The 24,872-nt window shown below is 32.6% G+C and overlaps 4 protein-coding genes across 5 annotated transcripts; 1 reads left to right on the forward strand and 3 right to left on the reverse strand.

The window, feature by feature from the left end:
• Positions 1-4,959: 4,959 nt before the first annotated feature.
• Positions 4,960-6,043, reverse strand: LOC140829490 (ethylene-response factor C3-like). Its single transcript, XM_073192754.1, has one exon. It carries the CDS (start codon positions 5,897-5,899, stop codon positions 5,192-5,194), a length of 708 nt encoding a protein of 235 aa, XP_073048855.1. The 5' UTR covers positions 5,900-6,043; the 3' UTR covers positions 4,960-5,191.
• A 4,179-nt stretch (positions 6,044-10,222) lies between these two features.
• On the reverse strand, positions 10,223-10,621 carry LOC140830354 (ethylene-responsive transcription factor ERF096-like). Its single transcript, XM_073193625.1, has one exon. The coding sequence runs from the start codon at positions 10,619-10,621 to the stop codon at positions 10,223-10,225; it is 399 nt and encodes a 132-aa protein (XP_073049726.1).
• A 4,645-nt stretch (positions 10,622-15,266) lies between these two features.
• Positions 15,267-16,863, forward strand: LOC140830000 (RING-H2 finger protein ATL16-like). Its single transcript, XM_073193281.1, has one exon. The coding sequence runs from the start codon at positions 15,668-15,670 to the stop codon at positions 16,679-16,681; it is 1,014 nt and encodes a 337-aa protein (XP_073049382.1). The 5' UTR covers positions 15,267-15,667; the 3' UTR covers positions 16,682-16,863.
• A 2,268-nt stretch (positions 16,864-19,131) lies between these two features.
• Positions 19,132-22,922, reverse strand: LOC140829492 (1-aminocyclopropane-1-carboxylate oxidase homolog 1-like). Of its 2 annotated transcripts, XR_012117473.1 has the most exons (4): positions 22,200-22,922; positions 21,261-21,585; positions 20,093-20,879; positions 19,132-20,001 (listed from the first exon to the last, which is right to left on the reverse strand). XR_012117473.1 is itself a non-coding variant. In XM_073192755.1 (3 exons), exons 1-3 carry the CDS (start codon positions 22,829-22,831, stop codon positions 20,628-20,630), a joined length of 1,209 nt encoding a protein of 402 aa, XP_073048856.1. In that variant the 5' UTR covers positions 22,832-22,922; the 3' UTR covers positions 19,132-20,627. The 2 variants fall into 2 exon arrangements, 1 of the variants encoding a protein (XP_073048856.1); XM_073192755.1 differs by having other exon boundaries at positions 19,132-20,879.
• Between the last annotated feature and the right edge of the window lie 1,950 nt (positions 22,923-24,872).

Below are 24,872 nucleotides of genomic sequence, written 5' to 3' on the forward strand. Positions count from 1 at the left end.
TTTTTTTTTTTTACATTAATTTTGAAAAAAAAAAATAAATAAATAAATATTTTTTAAAAAAACCCAAATATTACCGATTACGATATGTTAAAATTTATTCTAACCTTGATATATTGAATTTTTAGCTTTGAACTTTTTCATACAAAAAATCTAAAATGACAAATCTTAGAAGAATTCTGAAGTATGATCAGAGCTGGTACACACCTATGATCATTTTTGTTTATTTTAATACCGATTTGATAAATATCTTGCAAGTCTTGAACACAATATAATTATAAGGAATCCAGTATAATTGTTTCTTATTGAATACTTCAAATGAAATACACGAAGAAATCTCATTATTATCTTGTTTCCGGTGTTTCCTTGCAAATAATTAGGATAAAGTGACTGTACATACCCTACCTCTCATAACTTCTATGACACGTCAAATCCATGTAGTTCTAACAGACAAGATATAACATACTTCTACACTTGAGTGCGGCGCTGTTTTCGAGGTAGTCCGTAGAAATCATCCGAGAGCTCGTATGAGAGCCCGGGTTTTTGGTAGTTCGGAGAGAAGATGTCCTGGATATTCACCTGCCCGACTTCTAAAGAATTCATCCTACAGATTTACATTGATTTAGATTATCCATATAATATCCCATGTCGACCATGACCCGTGCTCTCATGGAGTATCACTGTCGATCAAGAAAGTGGATACCATGAAAATGAATCCAACTTCGTTGAATCAAATGTTGTTGGCCGCTCACAACCTGTGCAAGGTCATCGACAAGGACAATCACCTCCTCGACAATCGATGCGGTTCGGTAAACCGAAATTTTTAACCTGACCTCGGAGAAGGTCACCACCGCCATCGGGAGTACATGGCTCAGCCCCACCATCACACCATCAACGGGTCCCGAGGAAGAGGACACCACCACTATCTCCAACACATCGCCGCAGTGCTACTCCACCACCGCACCACCCATCGTCGCACTCGCAGTGGAAGAGGACACACCATTGTCTCGGACGCGCCGCCATGTTTCAACTCCACCACTACACTACTTCAGGTTCCCCTGGAAGAAGACAGCCCCAACATCTCCGACACACCACCGCGGTTCTGCTCCACCGCCACGCCGCTCCTGGATCTCATGAAAAAGAACACACTCGGTGATTCAGTTAAATTCCAATAATAATGTATGACTTATGCACATTTGCTCATACCAAATGAGAAGTAGCCATAAAGGAATAATAAAAGTGATCGATATAAAAAAGTTCTATTTATCTTGATGAATGCATATTTATTAACTTAAACTAATTATCATAAAAAATATATCGAGGGATAATAATATTAATATAACTTGTTTTTTTTACTATGTACGCCACCATTGGGTTCTGAAGTCCGTATGCATATATCCCTTCATCTGATATGGTCATGATTCCAGTTATACTGATGCTAATTTGGATCATAACGTGTCCCATGAATGGAAGATCTCAATGGGATTAGTAAAGATCTTAATTGACCAACAGAGTGCAATCGTTAGCTTGTGGTTGAGTTAAGTAGTTTCTGTCCGCTAGTTAATAACCAGAGAATTGTAGTGATCTGATGTCGAATTAATACTGGAAAATTCATGACCATCTGCATGTAGCTAGCTGGTGTTGTTTGATCATATATCTGTGCGTACCTGGGAGGATTTGTAATTTGGAGTTAGCACAACTCTTCTACTATATGATCGTGGGTGGTGTTGGGGTGTCGTTTAAGGATTTGTAATTTGGAACTACAAATTCATATAGATAATTGGAAACCGGATGCATTTTTCCCCTTGGAGAATAATTATGTTGAATTGTGCACAGATTTGTGTAAGCTCCAGTGATGAATCAATCAAATAATAGCGAAGAAATTGAAAGATCTCATTTTCCATTGATGAATGAATACCAACAATACAACCCAATCAGGGAATATTTCTGTCTGTACATTTTCTGAAAGTGAACTGACTTGTATTCACAAATCGTCCCTAATTGTATCAATGACTAAGCATCAATAAGCTCAAATCATGACACACTTGAAGTACACGTGTGAAGATTCTAACATCCCCCTCGAACGGAGAGTATGTCAAGCATACAGAGCTTGGAAACCAAAATATTATGCTGCTCAGAACACAACGCTTTTGTCAAAACATCAGCAGGTTGCTGACGGGTATAAATATGTGAAGTAGCAATAATGTTGTCCCAATTTTTTCCTCAACAAAGTGGCAATAGATCTCAATCAATGTGCTTTGTGCATTCATTGAAAAGGGATTCGCAGCACACTTTCAGCTGCGGGTATAACCAGAAACAGATTTGCGAGACATAGGACATGACACCAGATCCGAATCACAGTAGGCACTCATACAGAAATCATTTGTAGCGAACAAAAATAAACCCAAGGCAGGAGACTTTTTGGCATAGCCCAGCACACGGAGCGATCATGTGAGATTTCTTCCTTGAATGCATGAATTGGCTTTGATGTTGAACAGCAAAGAAAATATCCGGACGTGTGATGGTGAGGTAAATAAGGCGGCCCAACCAAACGTTGATACATTATAAGTAGAAGCATTAAGGAGAAGTGGATCATTGGCAGAGTCTACGGTGGCAGTATGATCAAAATCAAGGGTTGTAACCTTGAGATGTTCCATAGGAGTATGAAATGGTCTGTGCATGCCAGCATCAGTCAAGAGTTGGTTTAAGCAAATGCCATGTTGTGAGCGTGCCACTTCAATGCCCAAGAAATACTTAAAAGAAGCCAAGATCCTTGATAGAAAAATGTGCGTGCAAATAATGTTTCCACTCATCAATAGACGCAGCATGCAGTAATCCCGGTGATTACGATATCATCAACACAAACGAGAAGAAAAACGTTCAATAGTTTCCTTAAGAAGAATATATATATACTGTTTGACTGCACTGTTAATATCTTCTCATTTTCCTTCACCGTCATTCCATTTCTTGTTTCTTATTTACTTCTTTTGTAGTCGACGACATACAAATTTCCATATCTATCTTACATCTGGCCAAAAATTACACCAAACACCTTTAATTTGGTTAATAAAAAAAGAGCACACAAATTACAACTTTTCTTCCTGATGCATGTATATTTTAAACAATCAATTTGAGTTCTGTGGGTGAACAATATAATATTTTATGAGTCGATCATAGACTATCTTTATGCATGTCGAAAGATTATCTTCACTTACAAGATTTAAAGACGTTTTGTATCAGATATTTTGATTCTATAAGGCAAACTCAATTCCTATTTTCCTTTCAAAATACACGGCCAAGAAAATCTCAATATTTTGTTATTCAGGCTGATCAGTCAATTTATATGCATATATATCCTCCCAAATGTATTGAATAGTCACAATAAATAATTTTGTCACTTATAGATTTTCTCCTCTCACCAGTTACTTCTCTCTAATCAGTAATCACACGTACAACTTTCGTCATATTTATTAATTTGAAAATTATTTTCCTTTATACTTCAAAAATTCTAAATTCGCGTCCAATTTTTTTTACTACATATTAGTGACCAAAGTTGATCTACATAGAAGTTTTATATCATAGACACACTTTACGATTCGAAATTTTTAACTGATACAAAACATATATCGGCATCGGATAAGCAGTAACTAGACACATGGGTCATACACAAATATAAATAATATTTTTTTTCAGAATTAAATATTTAACAGAATATAAGTATTTTTCTAATCAATTATTACTCCAATATCAATTATATCTCATAGGGCCTCGTTATAGGTCATAGAGCATATCAATGTGATTAAGTGGTCCTCGGGTGGCAAGTGGACATTAAACAAGGATTTGAGTAATTAATTAAGTGCGATTAGGTAATGTAATGATGATATATGTCGTACGCATAGATGAATTATATTAATTAAATTATTAATTAATAGAAAAGATGAGTTTTATTGATCATTTAAATTTGAAGAATAAGAATCCATGTATGAATCTTAGATTATTAGTCATCAAAAGTCGTTTAGTTTTTCTTTTCTTTTGATAAAATTGATGATGAGAACAGCAATCAAAAAGAGAGAGAAGTCAATTATTAATTATTGCGAAATTGTTGAAAATTTTTGTGAAGGAAAAACTCCCAAATTGAAATAATATTCCTGAATTAATTATTTTCAAGAAACCTCTTGGTGTAGTGAACAGTGGATTTATGTTGAGATTATTAGCATATCTCTTTTTTGAAAGTTCAAATGAATTCTAATCACTCTTACACATTTTATAGGGGATTGTTATTGGCCATAAATTGTACCATTTTATTAAAAAAAAACATTTCACATACCAAAATATCACCCTTTTTTTGTCATTCAAGACATACATTTGTTATATATATATATATATATATATATATATATATATATATATCCAGCGTTTACATTATCATGACTTTGCAGTTCTTTGAGCCATCGGAGAGCTTCACGGATTCCTAGCGCACGCCTCTGCTACTGATGGAGAATGTTATCCAAAGATACTAACATATGCTGCATGCCGCTATCAACAAACCTTGATAATCTTTGAGATATGGAATAATAGAAGATTAAAAAAGCAGACAATAAAAATCAAATAGTATATAGGTTAAAAAATAGTATCAACAAACCTTGATAATCTTTGAGATATGGAATAATAGAAGATTAAAAAAGCAGACAATAAAAATCAAATAGTATATAGGTTAAAAAATAGTTATCAACGCGTAGAGATACGTACCTAGCATGGAGAAACTATAATTATCCGGTATTCTTTAAAAAATCCTTAAATTTCATAAACCTGTAATTGGATTTTCAATAATTTATTTAATTTACAATTGGTATTCATTGACCTGTTTCATAATTAACATCGCATTCATCAAGATTAGATGTAACTTCTATGTATAAATACTAGGATTCATAAGAAGTTTTAAGGAAACATTATACGAGAATACATCCAGATGAAAGCTAAGGGAAAAATAAGAAAAGATGAGCCCTATACAACATATATACACGCTCAAAACTCAAAAAAAGAAGAAGTTTGTCAGAACCAAAAACCCGAAAACGCAAACGAAATACATAATTCGAACTTGGAGGCGAAAATCTCGGCCTGTCTCTTGGATGTTCAGAAAAATATAAGGAATAATAATATACATATTTTGAAGAAAACTGCAGTAAGTACTCATTCAGATAGGAGCCATAGAAATTTCATTTGAAATATCCAAAAGCTGTTCTAAATATTCTCCACCCAAATCCTCAAACACCAGCATATTCTCAACCTTTATTTCCCTTGCTTTCCCTTTTCTTTGGCAACCTCCTCCTCCGCCGCCGCCACGACGCCGCCTCATTGAGTGCTTCTTTTTCAGCACCATCAACGGAGAAATCCCCTCCTCCTCTTCCTGCTTGATAGAACGCCTAATATCTCTCAAAGAATCACTCACCCTCTCCACCGGAAAGTTGAGCACTGCTGCCTGCCCTCTCATCGCGAACGCCGCCTGATCATACGCCAGTGCCGCTTCCTCTGCCGTTTCGAAAGTTCCAAGCCAGACCCTTACTCCATTCCTAGTCGAATCTCTTATCTCCGCAGCGAACTTCCCCCACGGCCGCCGCCTCACCCCTCTGTATGCCTTCTCGTTGACATGATCTCCTCCGTTATCCGGCAATGAATTCACTTCCTCGTTATCCCTCGTTTGGCCGTGGTCGTAAGATGAGTTGGATTCTGACTGTTCTTGAGCTGCTTCTGTCAAAACGCCAAACAGGAGCATTTCTTGGGAATCATCTTCGTTGAAAGGAAGGGAATTTGCTAAGGTTTTGGAATCCCAATCCCATGGCTTGACTGATGTATCAAAGGAGAAATCATTAGGGATTGAGTGGGAAAATTTTGAGGATTCCATTTGAAGTTGTAAACGGGGTTTTATGTTCTTTGCTTGTGGGTTCTTTTTGGTAGAAATTTCGATGTTTCTAGCATTAAAATGATGCGAGAGTTTCTGCTTGCAGAGTAAATAATGTTGGGGCAATGGTTATATATATATATATATATATATATGATTCTTTTACGGGTAATCTGCTTCAAAGCTTGAAAACGAAGAAATTTAATAACGAGATTGAAAATTTATTTGTTAAAATGGAACATCTTAATTAAATATGGCTTCTGATATCAATGAGTTTCTACGGGCTTGTTTACACTTTGGAATTTAAAATATATTATTTAATATATTATATTATTATTTTGTATAATTTAATTTTTTTTGTTTCGACTATTTGTGTTGAACAATCTAGTCAGTTGAACAATATTTATAAGATAGTCTATTTCAATCATCCATCCTGTTATAAAAACATTGGTTATAAAAATGAAAAAAAAAAATTATAGACTTAAATATTAGCAGTTACAGCTTTTAAAGTAAATAGTAAATGTGATGGAAAAATTAATGTGTGTTCCTCTTATCATAACTTTTTTTTGGTGGATAAACGAATATATTTCAGTTGCTTGAGTAAACAAAATTTATATGATGAAAAAGATATAATCCATTAACTATATTTAAAAATATCATTTTCAATATATATATATATATATATATATATATAACAAAAGATTCTTTGAGATGGTATCATGAGTAATTTTTATAAGACAAATATTCAATCTAATTTGATTAATAAAAAATATATATTACTTATCATTTTAAGCATGAACTCTCTTAAAAAATATGCGAGATATGTCATATAATATATATATATATATATATATATATATATATATATATATATATATATATATATATATATATAATTGCAAGTGTAACGAACAAATGTTACACGTGGTTAATTCAAAAGATACGAGGAGGCCATGTCAGATGAAAACATTGGACTCATTCCCTACCGTCGATCGATATTCCATCTCTTTTACACACACAAATAATACAAGCATAAATTTATTTCATTTCTTCGTTTTCTTTTTATAATAATTAAATAAAAGTAGTTCGCGTGTACTTATTTAATTATGATACATAAACATAAAGATAAGTATAAGATTTTGAATGAAAAGTTTAGATTGTAACAATTGGTCCAATGATTATTGGAAAATTTTTCATTTAGTCAATCAAAATCCAAAATATAATATAATAAAGTGTTATATATCGTGGATGAAATATTCGGGAATTCCTTGAAATGCATGCATTTCCTTTGTACTTTTCGTTTGTGTAACAAAATGAGCATCTACTGCGATGCTGATAGATATCGTCATTGCGTGTTTATTCTTAATTACTAATTTTATAATAATTTGGGATTCATGTGAACTAATTTAACTGTAAATCTTTACTAGCATCTTTAATTCACGTCCATGACTATTATTTGGGAAAATTAAATATTATAAATAAACTGATCACGATGAATACTAAATATGTCACATACTACGTATTTTGATAATTAAATAAAAAAAAATAGCATGTCATTAATTGATATTAATGATCACTTGCTCCACATGATCCTAAGTACAATTATGGCGTTAATTATCGTTCTAGACTAGTACACTCGAGATATTGACAATATCGTGACAAGTGAATTGGATGGGTGGAAATGTCTAAATACATACGATCATGAAAACTAATAATTCAAAATCATCGAAACCAAGGAGAGACAACAATTCAAGTTTGATTTCTCCCAAAATAAAGAAAAGTTATAAGTAGGTAAATGAGTTGGAGAGGGACTTTTCATTGGGTTCGTGACCCCGATGGGTATCTTTGAAATTTAAGTAGCATAGAAATTTCTTGTGGGTCTTGGCATATATATATATCTCAGTAAACGACCAGCTTGTGAACTGAATAATTAAGAAACAACTACTTCCTTTTTATAATAATATATTTGTTTTCCAATAGTACTCTTGAAAATTCTTCGACGCATCCTATTTTTGGATTAGGAGGAGGTTTCTTGTGCAACTTTTTACAATCATAGTTCATGCACGAACTATAATAATATTAATATTAATAATAATATTAATATTAATAATAATAATAATAAAATGCCGTTTAAGTCATTTGAAAACATACGTGACATTTTTTAAAATTTATTTATCAAACAACACCGTGAAAAGTCCATAGGAATAATTAATATGTGGTTTTTAATACCAAATTGATATATGCTTTAATTGTATTTAAAGATTGATGTTTAAGAAGCAAGTTCGTGAATCTTGGGATTAATTTAGGCGAAACTTAAATGCCACATGTCATCATCAAAATTTGGATAAATCAATCAGATAGTTATGTTTTGTGTTAGGCCAGAAATGTGACCGATACATAGTACTTGGTCCACGTTTGAATTATGGTCCCAAATTTACACTACTTTGCTCTTATTTTATTATTATTATTATTATTATTATTATTATTATTATTATTATTATTATTATTATTATTATTTTCTAGCTACTTAGTTTTAAAGGTCGAATTATCTATGGATGCCGTATTCGTGTTTGTTGCATGTTACGTCGCAACGCCTTTTTTATGACGTTTGATTTTTTTAAGAAAAAATGTTTATTATTATTATTATTATTATTTTTGGTAGCGTGTTATGATTTTTAATTGATTGAAATTTTAGCTTAAATGGTTTGCGTGAGCAAATCAGTTAATTTGTGGTTCGGGCCAACTTGTATATATGAGAATTGGGCCGTGACAACATGATGGATCTAGTAGTCCAGGATTTTGGCCCAATTGATCATTGAATTTTGTTTGTTCGTAGCCGGTGTTCTAAAAAGTCCGTTTAAGCTCCGCTTAATCGCGATTAAGCTTGAAGCTCGTTACAAACGTCCCGCTCCGGAGAAAAGCAGAAAAAACGGTTAAATTCCAATTTGACCGAATTAAACGTAATTAAGACGTTTAATTAAATGTACTTAATCACAATTAATCTTATCTATTATTTTTAAATTTTTTATTTTGAAGTTATGTATTTTTTTTAAAAGTAACAAATTAGGTTTATAATTTATATGTTTATTTTTTAATTTTAATAATGATTAAGCATTTATGTCTGATAATGATTTGACAAATATTTATCATTTTTTAATGTGGTCTAGTTGCAAGAAAAAAAAATAAAGATTGTAATTTTGATATTTTTATGCTTTTATAAATATGAGAATTATGCATCATAATTAAATTTATCATATTTATGTATTATTTTATCTATTTATTAGTTTGAGATAATTACAATTACATTAAAAATAAAAAACGATTTTTCACGCTTAAGCTTATGTTAATCTCGCTTAAACTTGAAAAGATTAGAGCTTGACATTCGCGCTTCGGGGCGCTTATCTTGTTCGTAGCTCATCTTCTGTTGACCACTTTCAACCGCCCGTGACTTCTTGAGATAAGTATCCTACTCTAATTAAAATTTGGATATATACATTAAGATTTCACAAATTTAATATATACTGGTGTATTTTGAACTCGTTGCATGTATATATAAGTATTTTTCTAAAAAAAATTATTTATAATTAAATAAAACTCAGTATCATAATTTTAAAAAATTAGGGAGAGATCATAATACAATATGAGATAGGTCATATATAAAATAAATTGTAATGACAATTTTTTATTGGTACGAGAGTATTTAATTTAGAAAAAAATGATAATCTCTTTTTTTTTTTTGTCTCTAGTTGAGATATTCTTTATAATATGATGAATGCTTAAATTTCATGCATCTCTAATATGGCCATGCAGATGCAAATCCAAACACCACATTTTCAGGCGTAGGTTATACATGGTTCGTACGTCTAATATGATTACTTGATTAACCTAGTGTGTATGATATTACGTTAATTTAGTGATTTATCCTTTGTACATTGAAATATAGTGATTATGGGTTCTTGTGTCATAAAAAAAAATTGCATTTGAATTATAATTATCCCACTTGGAATTTAAATTTACACTGGAACCTTTAATCCATTAACAATGAAGACAAGATCGCCTTACAGGAAAATAGAATCCCACTTGTGAAAACAGGGGAAATGATTTTTTTTTTTAAAAAAAAAGAAGAAGAAGAAAGAAAAGTCAAAATATTGCGTAAGTAGCAAGATCCCACTATTGAATTTCAACAATCTATATATGTTCTTACAAAAGTTTAATATGTAAAATCAACCCGTACTTATTTGACATCAATTTTTAGAATTGAATACATGAAAATATTTATATATAATGCATATATGTAACGAAATGAGGCCGTAAATGAATTTATTACTAGTATCTTCTCTTCTCCTGATCATTGTAATCAAGAAGCTCCTCCAACAACTTATCGTCAAAATACTCGAACTCGAACACTTGTCGGTTATTCTCGTCCTCCCTCCTCTGAATGGAGCTCGAACCCGGACTCGGAACAAAATGTGATGAGCTACTGGGCAAATTATACTCTTCGGGGAAGTTAAGGATCGCCAAATGACCTCTCATAGTGTAAGCCGCCCTGTCATAGGCTCTGGCGGCCTCTTCTGCAGTGTTGAACGTCCCTAGCCAGACTCGCGCCCCTTGCCTCGCTGAGTCGCGTATCTCCGCAGCGTACTTCCCCCACGGCCGCTTACGGACACCTCTGTACTTGATTTCTCCGCCACTACTCTTGCCTCTGTTGCTGGGCTCTTCGTCCATATTGTTTACCAAAATGTTCTGTTGTGGGGTGTGTCCAAAATGTTGAGGTGAGGTGGCACTTATATTACTTGGGAAAAATTCGTGTTGGAGAAAAGAGTGGCGTAAGATTTGCCACGTGGATGATCAAGTGGTGAAAAATTGATAGGACATGGATAGAACCTTCCATGCAGACCAAAGTTTTGCATGCAGTGTATCGGGGCTGGTCAACCGTCAATGTGGTGGCTTTTGAATTCTTTCTTACTTTTGGAAGTTGGGGGATTTAATTCCCGTCAAATATTTTCTTTTCTCTGGTCCTTTTTTTTTTTTTTTTCGTTTTTATCAAATTAATTCATAGTTATATAATTATATTGGGTTTTTATTTACAGTTTTTAATTATAACTAACTCGAAAAGTTCATATTCGGTACACATGTTGTATATTAGAAATATTGAATAAAATATAAAGCTATATATTTTAATTCATGTTCTTTTTACAATCTAAACTAAATTAAAAAAATCAAATTACTAATTTATACTCCTCAGAGTACGAATGAAAGCTTAAAAGAAAATAAAAATATTTCAGATAAAACAAAATAGGCTTCCCTACTACTCACATCAGTAAAATAAATAAAAGTATAGAGTGCACCTGAGATGTTAAAGATTAATGTCAGTGCATAAATTCTATTTTTTTATATTATTAAAATAGATATATCACCATTCTTATTATTTTTTTATTGTTTCAGTATCTATTTCTTATTATTTAGTAAGAAATAGATTTTATATTACGGTAAATTGGAGAAAAATAATCAAAATTAATTTTTTTTTAAGTTTAGTCTCTAATAAATGTATTTTAATTCTGCACTCCCAAGTGAGATAATATATCATATTTTCACCTCCTTAAGTAAATACTATTTTTTATTTTAAAAGAAAAATATATAAACCCAAAATCTAGCTTATAAAGTACCACGTTTTGTTTCAAAATATATCATACTATCGAAGATCTAGTACCATAAATTCATGCAGATTAAATACTAACTTATATTTAAATATCATTATTCTATCAAATAACAGTAATTATATCATGTATTATATGTAAATTTAATGCAACAATATGAAATAAGATAAAAAATTATGTTTTAGTTTCACCACTTATCATAAATTACTAAACAATCCGTAACTATTTTATCACCTTGTGATGTCTTGTTGTCACAATTCAAATATTTCTATCGACTTTTTCACAAGGAGAACATGTAAAAGTTGTGTACATATTAGTATGAACCTTTTTTTTTAATATAAGTATTATGGTATCGTACGTTTGTAACAGATGATATACATGAAATGATATTATCGTTGTATGTGTTAAGGTGGTATCACATGTTCATATTCATTATACCACAATCTAACTTATAAAGTACCACGTTTTGTGTCCAAGTATATCATATGAAATCTAATACCACAAATTCATGGAGACTATATACCAATTAACTTAACTATATCGTGAAAATCGATGGAGATGAGTTAGGGATTTACATGAGAAATTATCAAGAAATAGAAGAAAAGTGATGCAACGGAGGAAATAAAATAAAGAACTGAAATAAAATTGAATTAAAGGAGAAAATGAGATAAAATATGAAATAGGGAGTGGATTCAAAAAAAAGTTATGCACCAGGAAGCGAAAATGACAATTTTATGACATAGAGACGGAATGTGAAGTTGAGTTTATGATTATGGATTTATCTCTATTTCTCCTTCATATTAACTGTTTATTATCCTTATTTAAATTTTATTATTTTATTTATTTATATTAAATTTTATACGATTCTTAATGTTACTTAAATATGTACTTCATAAATTATATTTTATTTTTATTTTATGACTAAAATAATAATTTCCAAATATATCAATCTGATTCATCTAAATTTATTAATTTAACAGAGTAACGTTTGTGTACATTTAATTAATTTAAGAATATTGTATAAACTTGGTCTTAATTCCTTTGTAATTGTTGATACATGTATCGTGGTAATTATACTAAAACATACAAAATTAATACATCATTTTAAAATCATATTAAACACTATATAATTTTCACAATATTTTATTTACCCTCAATTTTGATATTATTATCATATTTATTAGGACACCCACATTGGTGCATTAATGGGTGTTATTAACGCCCATTAATGTTCATGCACCAATATGGGTGCATGAATTATTAATCTTGGCTAACATGATAGCCAAAAAATTCATTAGAATGAATGACATTATTTCGCAATTTGCGCTGGTTTTTGAATAACCGTCGCAACATCAAAAGCGTCGCTACTTTCGATTTTTTTTTTAAAAAAAGTCGCTATTTGCGACCTTTTTAAAAACCGTCGCAAATAGCGACCGTTTTTGAAAAACCGTCGCTAACATAATTTTTCGAAATTAATGAATATTGAAATTAAGTTATTTTTAAAATAATAATACTATTTATTTTTAGTAATATTTGTTGTAAAATTTTAAAAATATTAGAAAGATATTGAAATAATTAAAAATAAAAAAAAATTAGTAAGTGGACAGTGGGATCCATAAATAATGAAAGTTGATATTAAATGAATGTGGGTGTGTGTTAATAATGAGAAAGTGTTAATGTAATGAATATGTGGCTCGTGGACCCCATAATTTTTTATGAGATGAAGAGTTATTAACATGGATTAATTCGAACGGATGCAGATGCCCCTACACATTCTTGTCTCGGTTCGCCATTAATATAGTGGGTAACAGTACACGTTCTTCCGAATTTGGGTCAAAACTGTCGTAGTTCTTCAACACCGGAAGTTTCCACCTTCTTGCATCACTAATAAAAGTATATTTCTAAAAATAAAAATAAAGCATCTCAATTATTAAGGAAATGAAATTGACGGTTGATGACATGTTAGCATTACCGTAATATCGCATCAAAATATCCTTATTTATTTTTGTATGTGCGATTCACACAAAAAATCATAGAATAATATATAAAAATAAACGTGAATTGTTTGATACGTGACATTATACTAATTACCTTATACATGACATGATTTTTGAAAATAGTAGTGATGCAATTATGTCCAGATGAAGTAAACATGTGGGTTCATGGTGGTTATTGGATTACTTATACATAAAAATAAATAAATAAATAAATACAATTCAATTTCCACTATGGTTCTAGGCATTTAAATTTGGACTGCTTCATTTGATGCATCTATACGGTGCCATTAATATCGGGCAGATTTAAAGTAAAGTTGTATTTATATCTGTGCAACAGATTTTGTAACGAGGGAGTTGATTATTAAATAACCTTGTTTCCTCTTTTAAAAAACAGCTAATCCAATTTAATTTTTTAAAAAAAAAAAACAGTACGAGCATGGATCCTCTAAATATGAAAATGTAAATTTTGATGTTTTAAAATGTGTCAAGTTTGGATAAAATTATTGAGTAGCTAGTATGTCTTTCATCGGAAAATTTCAGTCTACTCATAGGATAATATCGTAATATTATATTTAAAGATGACTCGGGAAAGTAAATGAACATTTTTCATATATAGCATTGATACCCCATGACCTGGGACAGTAAATAGACAACTTGGAAAGTACTCGGGACGTCATTTACCCGGACAACCAGAGGCCCGAGTTCTCGGGCGTATTCGCGGGTGATAACTCTCTACTCGAGATGCCTCGATAAATATCGCACTCGAGTGCGGGAGCAGGTGATATCTTGTCTCGATAAGCGTTTCTTGACATAATCTTATTGATTGGACATAATGGAAAAGTCAAGACGTCGTGACATGAACTTTACGTATGTGGTTATAAGTGGTAAGTTTCTTCTTATAAATAGCAGTTTTGCTTTGCATTTAATTCATTCACATATATTGACATATATACACACCAGTGGCATTTATTACTCTGTAAAAGCCACACTGATTTTCTAAATTTTTACCTGTTAACTTAAGCATCAGAGTGGTCACACTGAACACCCTCCGACACCCATTTACGTGTTATTTTTCCTATGTTCAGCAAATCATTACAGCTCATTTTTCCTTATCAACTTTATATCAAGATTCAGTGGATTATCCGATCCAACTCTCTCCGTTCATCCGCATCTCATCAACTATTATGAAATAATTGATAAACGTCAACTGGAAACTACAAATTTTATAACAATAAATATAAAATATTAGAAATGCCATACGAATACTGTTGTATGAAATAAATAATAGCAAAGCGCAACGAATTTGAACCAACACAAAATTACATTCATTTAATTTGTCAGCGACCTTGGTTAATTTGGAGAGTGGACGGTGGACCCTTTGTCCACTCATTCGTATATCCTAGTGGTTGAATTCGGACACATTGCACGAAATTGTCTAGCCTTCTTATGGAGAAATATTATGATGTTTTCTTATATTTGAAAAAATAAATTCAATCCAAATATAAAATAAATGAACAAACATTCTGAAATAATAAGTTATAATTTTTTTTTTAATTTTTCATAAACAAATTGTTCTTACTGATAATAACATAATGAATTTCTTACCAACCAAATATTTTCTTATTAGATACCATGCTATATTCACGGAATATTTCATCCTGTCCTGCAGGCAGTTGGGTGTGGGGGCACTGCCCCCACGGATCGACCAAACCTATATTCACCTACTACATAGAAACTTTCTTTAGTAAAATTTCTGCCCCTGCCCTCATTTCTCAACATAAAAAAAGGTCCACCCAACCCCAAATTACATGCATTATTCACATCCAAATTTCTTCTGCCTGCCCTTCTCCCATTGCATTAAATCCCACCTAAATTTTCTCAAATCGGTCCCTCGCCCAACCTTCTAACTCCATCAATCTTGCGCTTTGTTTGAATATTTTCTATGCTCATAATTAAACAGTCCTCATAGTCATAGTACCATATTCTTAAATTCAATCCCGCCTTTCTTAATTAGCTTCTCCACGCTTGAAAGGGGACAACCTTAACTTCACCCATTCATTAATGTTAAAGACGCCGTGTTCTTAAGTTGATCTAGCTAGATTTCAAGTTTTTCTCCAATGGAGACTCCATCTCTGCATCCATCACACCCTAGTTTCCCTATTATAGCGGTCGCCATTATCGGCATTTTAGCCACCGCTTTCTTGCTGGTTAGCTACTACATCTTTGTGATCAAATGTTGCTTGAATTGGCACCGGATCGATCTGTTTACCCGATTTTCGGTCTCCAGAAGACGTCTTGTTGAAGACCCTTTGATGGTCTACTCTCCTTTGGCCGAGAATCGGGGACTCGACCAGGCTACAATAAGATCAATCCCAACCTTCCAGTTCAAGATATTAGGTGATACAAAAGATGGATCAGAAAGGTCAAGCTCTTTCGAATGTGTGGTTTGTTTGAATCAGTTTCAAGAAAACGAGAAACTAAGAATTATCCCCAACTGTGGCCATCTCTTTCACATAGATTGTATAGATGTTTGGCTTCAAAACAATGCTAATTGTCCGCTTTGCAGAACCAGCATCTCCGTCACAACAAACCCTGACATCAAGTTCCATGTAAACCAAGTTCTTGCTTCAAATCCAGCTCAAGATCCAAATCCCTATACAAATGAATCCCTTTTCAGAGATGAGGATTATGTGGTGATTGAAATAGGATTCGAAACACAAACCCGTTCAAGTAGTACTCCATTACATTTCAGCTCTGGCGAGTTCCTATCCATAATCCCTTCACCGAGAAAGACAGAACCCGGGATTTTGCGCAAGAAAAGTAAAAAGTTCAGCCATACATCGAGCATGGGAGATGAATGTATTGACAGCAGGAAGAAAGATGAACAATTTGCAGTTCAGCCCATTAGAAGGTCTTTTTCCATGGATTCAGCAGACGATAGGCAGTTGTATTTAGCTGTTCAAGAGATAATATCACATCAGCAAACGCAGATAAATAGTGAGGTAAATGATTCCGTAGAGGGTTGCACTGGCGGCGGCAGTAGGGTTAAAAGATCATTCTTTTCTTTCAGGCATGGAAGGAGTACTTCGAGAAATGCAGTTCAACCACTTTCATCAGAATCACAAGGCTAGATTTTTTATTCAATAATAATAATAATAAATAATTATTGTTGTTTTTCTAAGGTGTAAAATATATGTAGATTATACATACATCTTTAGAGATTTCATACTTTCTTTTATTTCTTGTTAATGCATAAAACTCGTAGTGAAAAATTAAATTTATGACATCTTGCTGAGTTGTCTACAGTTGCAAAAAATTAAAATAAAAAATATATTTCTTTAATATTTTTGGTGGCTTGGAGGCATCTATGTTATTTTCAAAATATAGATAGAATTAAATATGTTATATGTGTTTTGAAAAAAAATTCATATTAAAAATTATTTTTATTAGAAAAGAGGATTAATATATAAAAATCTATGATTTTAATCTCGGTCTGTGATTATAAGACATTATGGAATGAGACGATCGATGAAAATAACTTTAATTTATTTGTAAAAACAAAAATTTATATTCAATTAATATGTCATTTTTTTTTTGTAGAACGGTGCTTAATTAGTGATGTAGATTAAATTAACTTTAATAAAGCGAACATAAGAAAAGACTAGAATATTCAATTTATTTTACACATTAAAAAACCAATTTAACAAAAGATGTGACAGAAAGTGGAAATTGCAATTCGATGGCATTTAGTGGTGCTAAAATTTTGTATTATCATACGTTATAGAAAGCTGTAATTGATGGACAATATGTGTCTAATTTTGACTTAGAATTATAATTGCAATCATCATCATCATCTTAACAACTCTTCCCCCTTTTTCTTTTATTTAAATTTGAACTCTTTTTAATTTATCTTATATTATTATTATTTTTACTTCTTTTAGGAAACCTTTTGTTTGCTACTAACTTGTTTTTTCGATTTTAGAATAACTAATTATAATGCCAGGATATGAAATATTCGGTATACATATGCATATATCGCAACAGAGAGACACATAAGAAACATGTTTTGTTCTCGATATTTTTTGATAGATATGATTCGTATATAATTTTTAATTATTATTTCAGCTTTGTAAAAATGGCCTAAATTAATAAATATTTATGAATAATGCGGCGAATTAAGTTCAAAACAATAAATAGTCGGGGCTTTATTTGTGATGGGTAGATGCAGGGGGTCCCCACCTAACCCTGTATTCTTATTGGCAACAGAATGCCAAACTTAGGGAGATGGTGGCTGAATATTTTCCAGACTGGACCGGAGAATCCTGCATTATACATATGGTTACGAATTAAAAAATAAATTCCAGGTCCATTTGTTGCATTTTACAGCTGTCCAATTGAATATAGAATAAAAATTTTCTCATACAAAAGGTTGGATACCAAGCATGAAAGATTCAATCATTTTAATGAGGAAAACTAGCTAGCTAGAACATTGGATTTAGGACCCCAAACAATAAAATGTTGTTTTTACATCCAATTCATTTCATATTTTGAAACGATTTGGATCCATATTTCTCAAGATTTAGAAGTTGCGAACACTTCTTAATTAAGTCGTGATTAATTAAGTTCCTTCCAATATTTGTTGGGCAACATGAACAAGTGATTTTAGTTTATGATTGGCCATTTTTGTAAGTTCGTTGCACTATCGATGGGTTAATGATCCTAAAATTGAGCCTGATGCCGGTTCTAGTTAATTTAATGGTTGAAATTTGGCCTGAGTAGGTTTAAAATAAATTGTTAAACGTGAACATGTTCGAATTAGCACACGGACTTGACTTTCTTCCATTTTGTTGAACTTGACGATTAGCTTAATTTATCGAGTAAGAACTAAGGTTATGTTTAGGTGGACTCATAAGGATTGAATTGTTTAATAATCCAATCCAATAATTAGTTATTTTTTTATTTAATTTATTAATTATTTTAAATGACAAAACTGGAATTTATTGTCTTATTCCAAATTTAATAAAAAAAAAACTTATCATATTATTATTTATACAAAAAAACGTTATGCAATATCGTCACACATATCAACTTTGTGAGACGGTTATCTGATTTGATCTGACCAATGAAAATCATTAATTTTTATATTCAAATAATATATTACGTTATTTTATATGACCTGACTCTAATGATCACAAAACAAATAAACATTCTCTTGTTCGTGTCTGATTTCCTCTAATAACCTTTTAATTCATATTGACTTCTTTCAAGCTCGAGTAATAGTCATATATTCTACATTTATTGTAGATAACGCCATAACTCTTTGCACATTTGAAACTCAGCTTACTAATCCCCTGCAAATGTAAACACATAACTAGTAGTAAATTTCTTTTTATTGAGATCACCTGCATAATCTGAACCGACATAACCTCTAAATGTGAAATCCAATCCTCCAAAACATAATACAACATTTGAGGTAGCCTTAATTTATCCAAGGATTTCAAATCCAACTTTGATCTTTCTTCCTCATTGTACAGAACATGTACACATGAATTCCAACTGTATATAAATGATAATAATTAGCTTCTTTCTCAGCCCACATCTCTATTGGAATCTTCGTATCAATCACCACTGAATGAAAATGAATGATGATGTAACAACCAGTTTTAACTGCTTCATGTAAAAATAAATTTACTAGACCTGCAGTCCTCAATATGGCTCTTGTTTTGTCCATCAAAGTTTTGTTCCTCCGCTCTGACACTTCATTCTATTGATGTATGTAAGCCATCATGAACTGCGTTTTGATGCCTTCATGTTGACAAAATGCATTAATTTCATCACTGATATATTCTATTTCACTTTCAGTCCTCGAAAACTTGATCTTTTTATCAGAATCAAGTTCAATTCGCGCTTTGAAATCTTTAAAGACCAAAACAGATATGATTTCTTCTTTATTGGACACATTCAACATCTTCTAGAGAAACCATCAACAATAAATGAGACAAATTATCTTGTTTATCTTATGGATGCAATATGTTATTGCCAAATGTCAGAATGATATTGGTTCGCATTGATCGAACCGTTGTCACCGAGACGTCATATGCTACGTTGGCCATCTGTTGTTCCTGAACAGGTTAACAAATGGCATACGAGAGAAAATGCCATTCCTAGTAGCATTCATACGTTGAGTACCATTCTGGCTCATAGCATCATTGTTCTCTGCAACTTTTGCAGTGTCTTCTTTCTGACCCATATGATCAGATTCAGCGACTTTTGAACCAGAATCACATTTAGGATCATCAGTAGCATCCCCATTCTGGTCCAAGATAGACTCAACCTCATCTTCGAACAACTTTTGACTCATTGTGCACTATACCAGGACGAGCTCAGACCAGAACGCCTCTGAGATTTAAGAACAATCGCGCAAGAACCCTAGCTCGGATGAACGCAAACACTGAAGATAGAAACCAGCGGAAGCAGCTAAAACAGGAAACTATCGAATCGATTTAAAAGCTAGAAGCTAAAAAAAACGATGCAAAACCAACCTTGAACCATAGCAGCCATGTCGCCCAAATATAGAGAGTGGTCAGAGATTATCTTTTTAGACATAACTGACATTGCCCTTATGAACGATTGTATGAATCGTTCTTTCCTTCTATTGCCACCAACCCTTACTTTATTCACATGAAGTTGCTCAAGTGACAGAACCACCCAAAACAAAAGCAGGGCTCATACTTTCTACAGTAGCTGAACTGTTGGACAAGTTAAAAACGAGGCTCATACGCCCGACATGCATTTCTCATCTATGACTGACAAACAATAAAGGGGTTTTTTTACACTCCCATCGTAGTAAATTAAATTCATCGTATGAGTGAAATGTTCTAACTTTCTTCATCAAATAAATTAATTGATAATGAATGAAAGCACAACTGTATTTAACCTGTATGTATTTCTTTTTTCATTTGAACAAAGATAGAACTTAGTACTCAAACATAAAATAATATTTTGATACAACATGATGCAAGTGTCAAGAATATCATTTCAGATAACACAATTTCAGCTCAAGCAATCGTACGATCTTCAGACCGTATAATAATCTAGTGCCTGATACTTGTCGAGTCCAGTAGTCAGGACCTTATGAAAATAGTCACTTAACACTATCTGTGTGTAAATCGGGGGATTTTCTTCGGTTATCAGATCGTCGATAGGGCCATAAATCTTACAGGCTTCGTTTATAGGTCCAGAGAAAAAGCATGCCACTGAAATTCTTGGTCCAATGTCATTGGAAATTGCTCTATGCTTAATGCTTTTGAAGCTTCCATTTGAGACCAACTATGCCAAATTAGCACAGGAATCAGCAAAAAATAGAAAAGAACAAAAAACGCACGAAATTTTTCTCAAGCCCTACGGTTATTGGAATCGACTATTGCAAAACTATAGAATGGCAATTTAGATCGTTTACCGTATACTTCTTGGTACATTCATACTATAGTGAATTGGCTGAATGTTTGGCACATGTTTAGAAACTATGATATAGATGTTCAACGACATGTTTAATCCTATGATCAGGTGTTTGCCACATGTTTTATAATAGGATGCAATATTTGCAGAGTGAAGTGACCAAGGATGAAAATTGGATACCCAACAATGCACTTTAGAATATCACCTAAAACTTAAGAATTGCAACATTTTTATTTATAGATAAGAAATTACCTGGAGAAGATCTCCAATATTTACGACCAAACTGGCAGAAACAGGTTCGATATCAATCCACTGGCTTTCATGCATAACCTGGAGTCCACTCACAATGTGGTTTTGCAGAAGAATTGTGAGAAACCCAGCATCAGAATGCTTGGCTGTTCCAATGGTCAGGTCTGGCTCAGGGCATGCTGGATAATAATGACCATGCAACCGATGACCCTTCGAGCATTCCATACTTCTTAAGCGATCAGTTTCGAGTCCCAGACCCTCGGACAACAATCCAAATATAATATTTCCCAAAGTTTCTATATGTTTCGAGTATTCAATAGCTGAGTCCCTGGAAATACGTGCAAAAGCATTTAACAGTTGATGTATTCTTGCCAGAAAACCACAAAACTTATAAAGTGCAACATGAATTTCTACCATAGATAGAATAAAACCGAAAGTCTTATTACCAAAGCTGATTCCTAACCACAGTCAAAGCTATAAGTTCAAATTTTCATTTCAGCAGCAACGGCCTTCAAACGTATGCTATTGTTAGGTAAGTAATATTCTCGAAATCATGATACAGATCAAGCCGACCCAAATTTTCATTGATAGCAGCATTGAGACCTGCTCTGATAGTGTATGTTACGGAAACAGGAGCAGGGCCCTAAGACACGATAATTACAACGTGCGTCTATTTTTAAGTAAACAATGAGTCGAGAGGCACAAAAGTGCCACATGACACTTATCTTCCGGAAAAGTATTTATTTCACGGGGCCAAGGGAGTGTGACAGTTGCATCTTGAGAATTAGTTCATACACAAAATCTAAACCAAATGGTCCGCGAATATCAGAATTACCACTCAGTCCTCTCGCCATAGAATCCATGCTTTGCTACGAGGAAGCATTAAGCAGAACAAGGAATAATAAATTAGTTTAATTTCACTAGAAAAGTGGGTAATCACACCTGCAAGAATCGGGTAATTCCTTGGGGTCAACAGGACGATCAGGGTCTGAAAATGAAATGGTCAAAGAATCCCTCCAGCTAGCTGTTCTTGCTGCAAAAATATCATTACCACCGTTAAATCTCACACTTTTCGTGCTATCCCGCGTGTAATATTTTTTTTTCTCCTCCACATCTTGTTCATGAAACTTGCGAAAGCCATCTATCATCCCATCAAGAACAGATAACGGAATCCCATGATTCACCACCAGGAAAAAACCCCATGTCTCTGATGCAATTTTCACTTCTTCCACAACCTGTTTTCGCCTGTCAGCTTCGTGAACTTCACTGAGATCTATCACAGGAACCTTGATTTGAGCCTTTTTACAAGTTAAATCTTGGTTCAGATCCATGGATTTTGGCTTGTCGGGTTCCTGAACTTCGTCAAGATCAATTACAGGAACCTGGGTTTGCGTCCTCTTGTGAGAATATTCTTGAGTTAGCTCCTCAAATGGCCTGACAAAAATCTTAGGAACTTTCGATAGTCCAGAATCTACCAGGCCTTTGACACCAGCTTCTGTTTCATCAAAAGATTTCAGCATTTTCATTCTGTCAGATTCTTGGTCACCTGAAAGAAAATCTGTTTGTCCTGCCATCAGATCAATGTAACAGAGTCTAGCGGTTGTTTTGTGAAGAATTCTGTAAGAGAACGCGAGACATTATTGTTTTGTACTGTGTCACGGGCCAGGATATGCTCGCAATAGATAATTGATATCCTCACGTGTTAAATTTGGATAATTGTAATGTCATCTAGTTTTTATTTTTCTCGCTAGGATAATTGATACCCTCACGTGTTAAATAACATTGAAAATGAAATAGTAGTTCCGCTAGAGCCAAAACACTTGGTATCATGACTAAATTTTTTTTAAAATATTTTGTACAAAGAATTCAACTAATACATAATATACGTAAAATGATAACACATATTACCTTATAGCTTACATACAATTTTATCTTTTTACACATACGTTTTCCAAGTCCTCCACTTGAAATCTTAAGGTGAAATCCCTTTATCCTCTAATGTATTAATTCGTTTCTTTATTTGATTATTGGCAGACAATATTAATCAAATGAGAAGGAATGGTGACAGACAATATCCGTAGCAACAATGTACATATATGGTTACGCTACATCATCATATCTATCTAAGTTTATTGTTTTGCTGCAAATTGGGTCCTAGAATTGCATCCCTGCAAGATATGAGTGAGAAATATGCTCAACTAAATATTCTTTGCAGGCGAACGAGAAAATAAAAAACCTCTCAACTATATAATTCTAAAGTAATTTTATTTTCAATTTCTGACCCATATCACACATCCATACAATCCCATTTGATCCACACGAGATGAAAAGATTTGTAAATGCGGAGCCGCCGAAGATAATCAACATTTCTAGCACAAAATGTATTGTAGTTTTTGTTGGATCCGAGTTTTCTACACGCCCAAACGCAGCGGAAGTTTTAAAATTTTATTTTTATTTTGACAATCAAAATATGTTTGGACGCTCGTATGATTTTAACTAAAACATTCATAGGGTGTTAAAAGTTATACCTTTGGTGAATAAATCACGTGGCTCCAACTACTCCGGTATTAGCGGACGTAGCTCTTGTTGTAAATCCCTACGAACATTCTTCGATCTCCGAATTAGGTCCACGACCAGATTATTTGTTCCTCTTCTAACTTGCACTAGAAAATTAGAAGAATTTTGCGTAGAGTTAGAACACGAAAAATCGACTCAACACCCAAGCCGAATTTTTCTTTTCCTTTTTTTTTGAAAGAATTTTCGAGAGGAGCCCCTTGTTTGATATTAGAAGAGCCGAAAGTTTACATGAATCTTGCCAAAAGAATTTTTGGATGCATTCACGTAAAATAAGGATCAAATCCTTATAATTATGTCTAATCTTCAATTTAATTAATTAATGAGATAATTAAATCAATTTAAAGATTCTACAAATATTTTCATGACAAATCATGAAACTCTCGGATGCAATCTTCGTGAACCACAAAATAGGAATAGTGGAGGCTAGGTCAATATATATATTTATTTCCTTAAACACAATAATCTTGACCTAAATTTCATAATTAACCTTAATAGGCTTGATTAATTAATTAGGCTAGTCACACTAGTTTAATCCATTAATCAAGGCCTATTAATAACTTTAATTATTTAATATGTTGGACTTGTACTCCTACAAGCCCATTAAACATATTATCTACCATATTTAATTTATTAATTAATCAACTCAACTCTTGAGCTTAATGAATTAAATACATTATAAATTCAACATTTGAATTTATTATTTAAATTATAAATTCAACTCCTTGAATTTCTATCACCTCCAAAATTTAATATTTAATAAACCCAACATTTGAGTTTAATAAATTAAGTTCTCAAATTTCATAAATTCAACTCCTTGAATTTATTCTCTCCAAATTTCATAAACTCAACTTCTTGAATTTACTATCTTATAAATTCAACTCCTTGAATTTATTTTCTCAAAATTCAATTATCATAAATTCAACTCCTTGAATTTACTATATCATAATATAAATTCAACTCTTTGAATTTATTCTCTCAACGGGAACAAACAATCCAGTGCTTGTGTGACCCTCAATGGTTCAGGGATACAGCTAGCCG

This window comes from Primulina eburnea, chromosome 4, assembly GCF_022965805.1.
Source record: "Primulina eburnea isolate SZY01 chromosome 4, ASM2296580v1, whole genome shotgun sequence".
Classification (NCBI taxonomy): Eukaryota; Viridiplantae; Streptophyta; class Magnoliopsida; order Lamiales; family Gesneriaceae; genus Primulina; species Primulina eburnea.

Excerpts from the sequence above, each read along its gene's own strand:
- LOC140829490 (XM_073192754.1), bottom strand. The coding sequence starts at position 5,899 with ATGGAATCCTCAAAATTTTCCCACTCAATCCCTAATGATTTCTCCTTT.
- LOC140830354 (XM_073193625.1), bottom strand. The coding sequence starts at position 10,621 with ATGGACGAAGAGCCCAGCAACAGAGGCAAGAGTAGTGGCGGAGAAATC.
- LOC140830000 (XM_073193281.1), top strand. The coding sequence starts at position 15,668 with ATGGAGACTCCATCTCTGCATCCATCACACCCTAGTTTCCCTATTATA.
- LOC140829492 (XM_073192755.1), bottom strand. The coding sequence starts at position 22,831 with ATGGCAGGACAAACAGATTTTCTTTCAGGTGACCAAGAATCTGACAGA. Across the intron at positions 21,586-22,199 it reads GAATTACCCGATTCTTGCAG|GGACTCAGCTATTGAATACT; the intron begins GTGTGATTACCC and ends ACGTATTTCCAG. Across the intron at positions 20,880-21,260 it reads ATATTGGAGATCTTCTCCAG|TTGGTCTCAAATGGAAGCTT; the intron begins GTAATTTCTTAT and ends AATTTGGCATAG.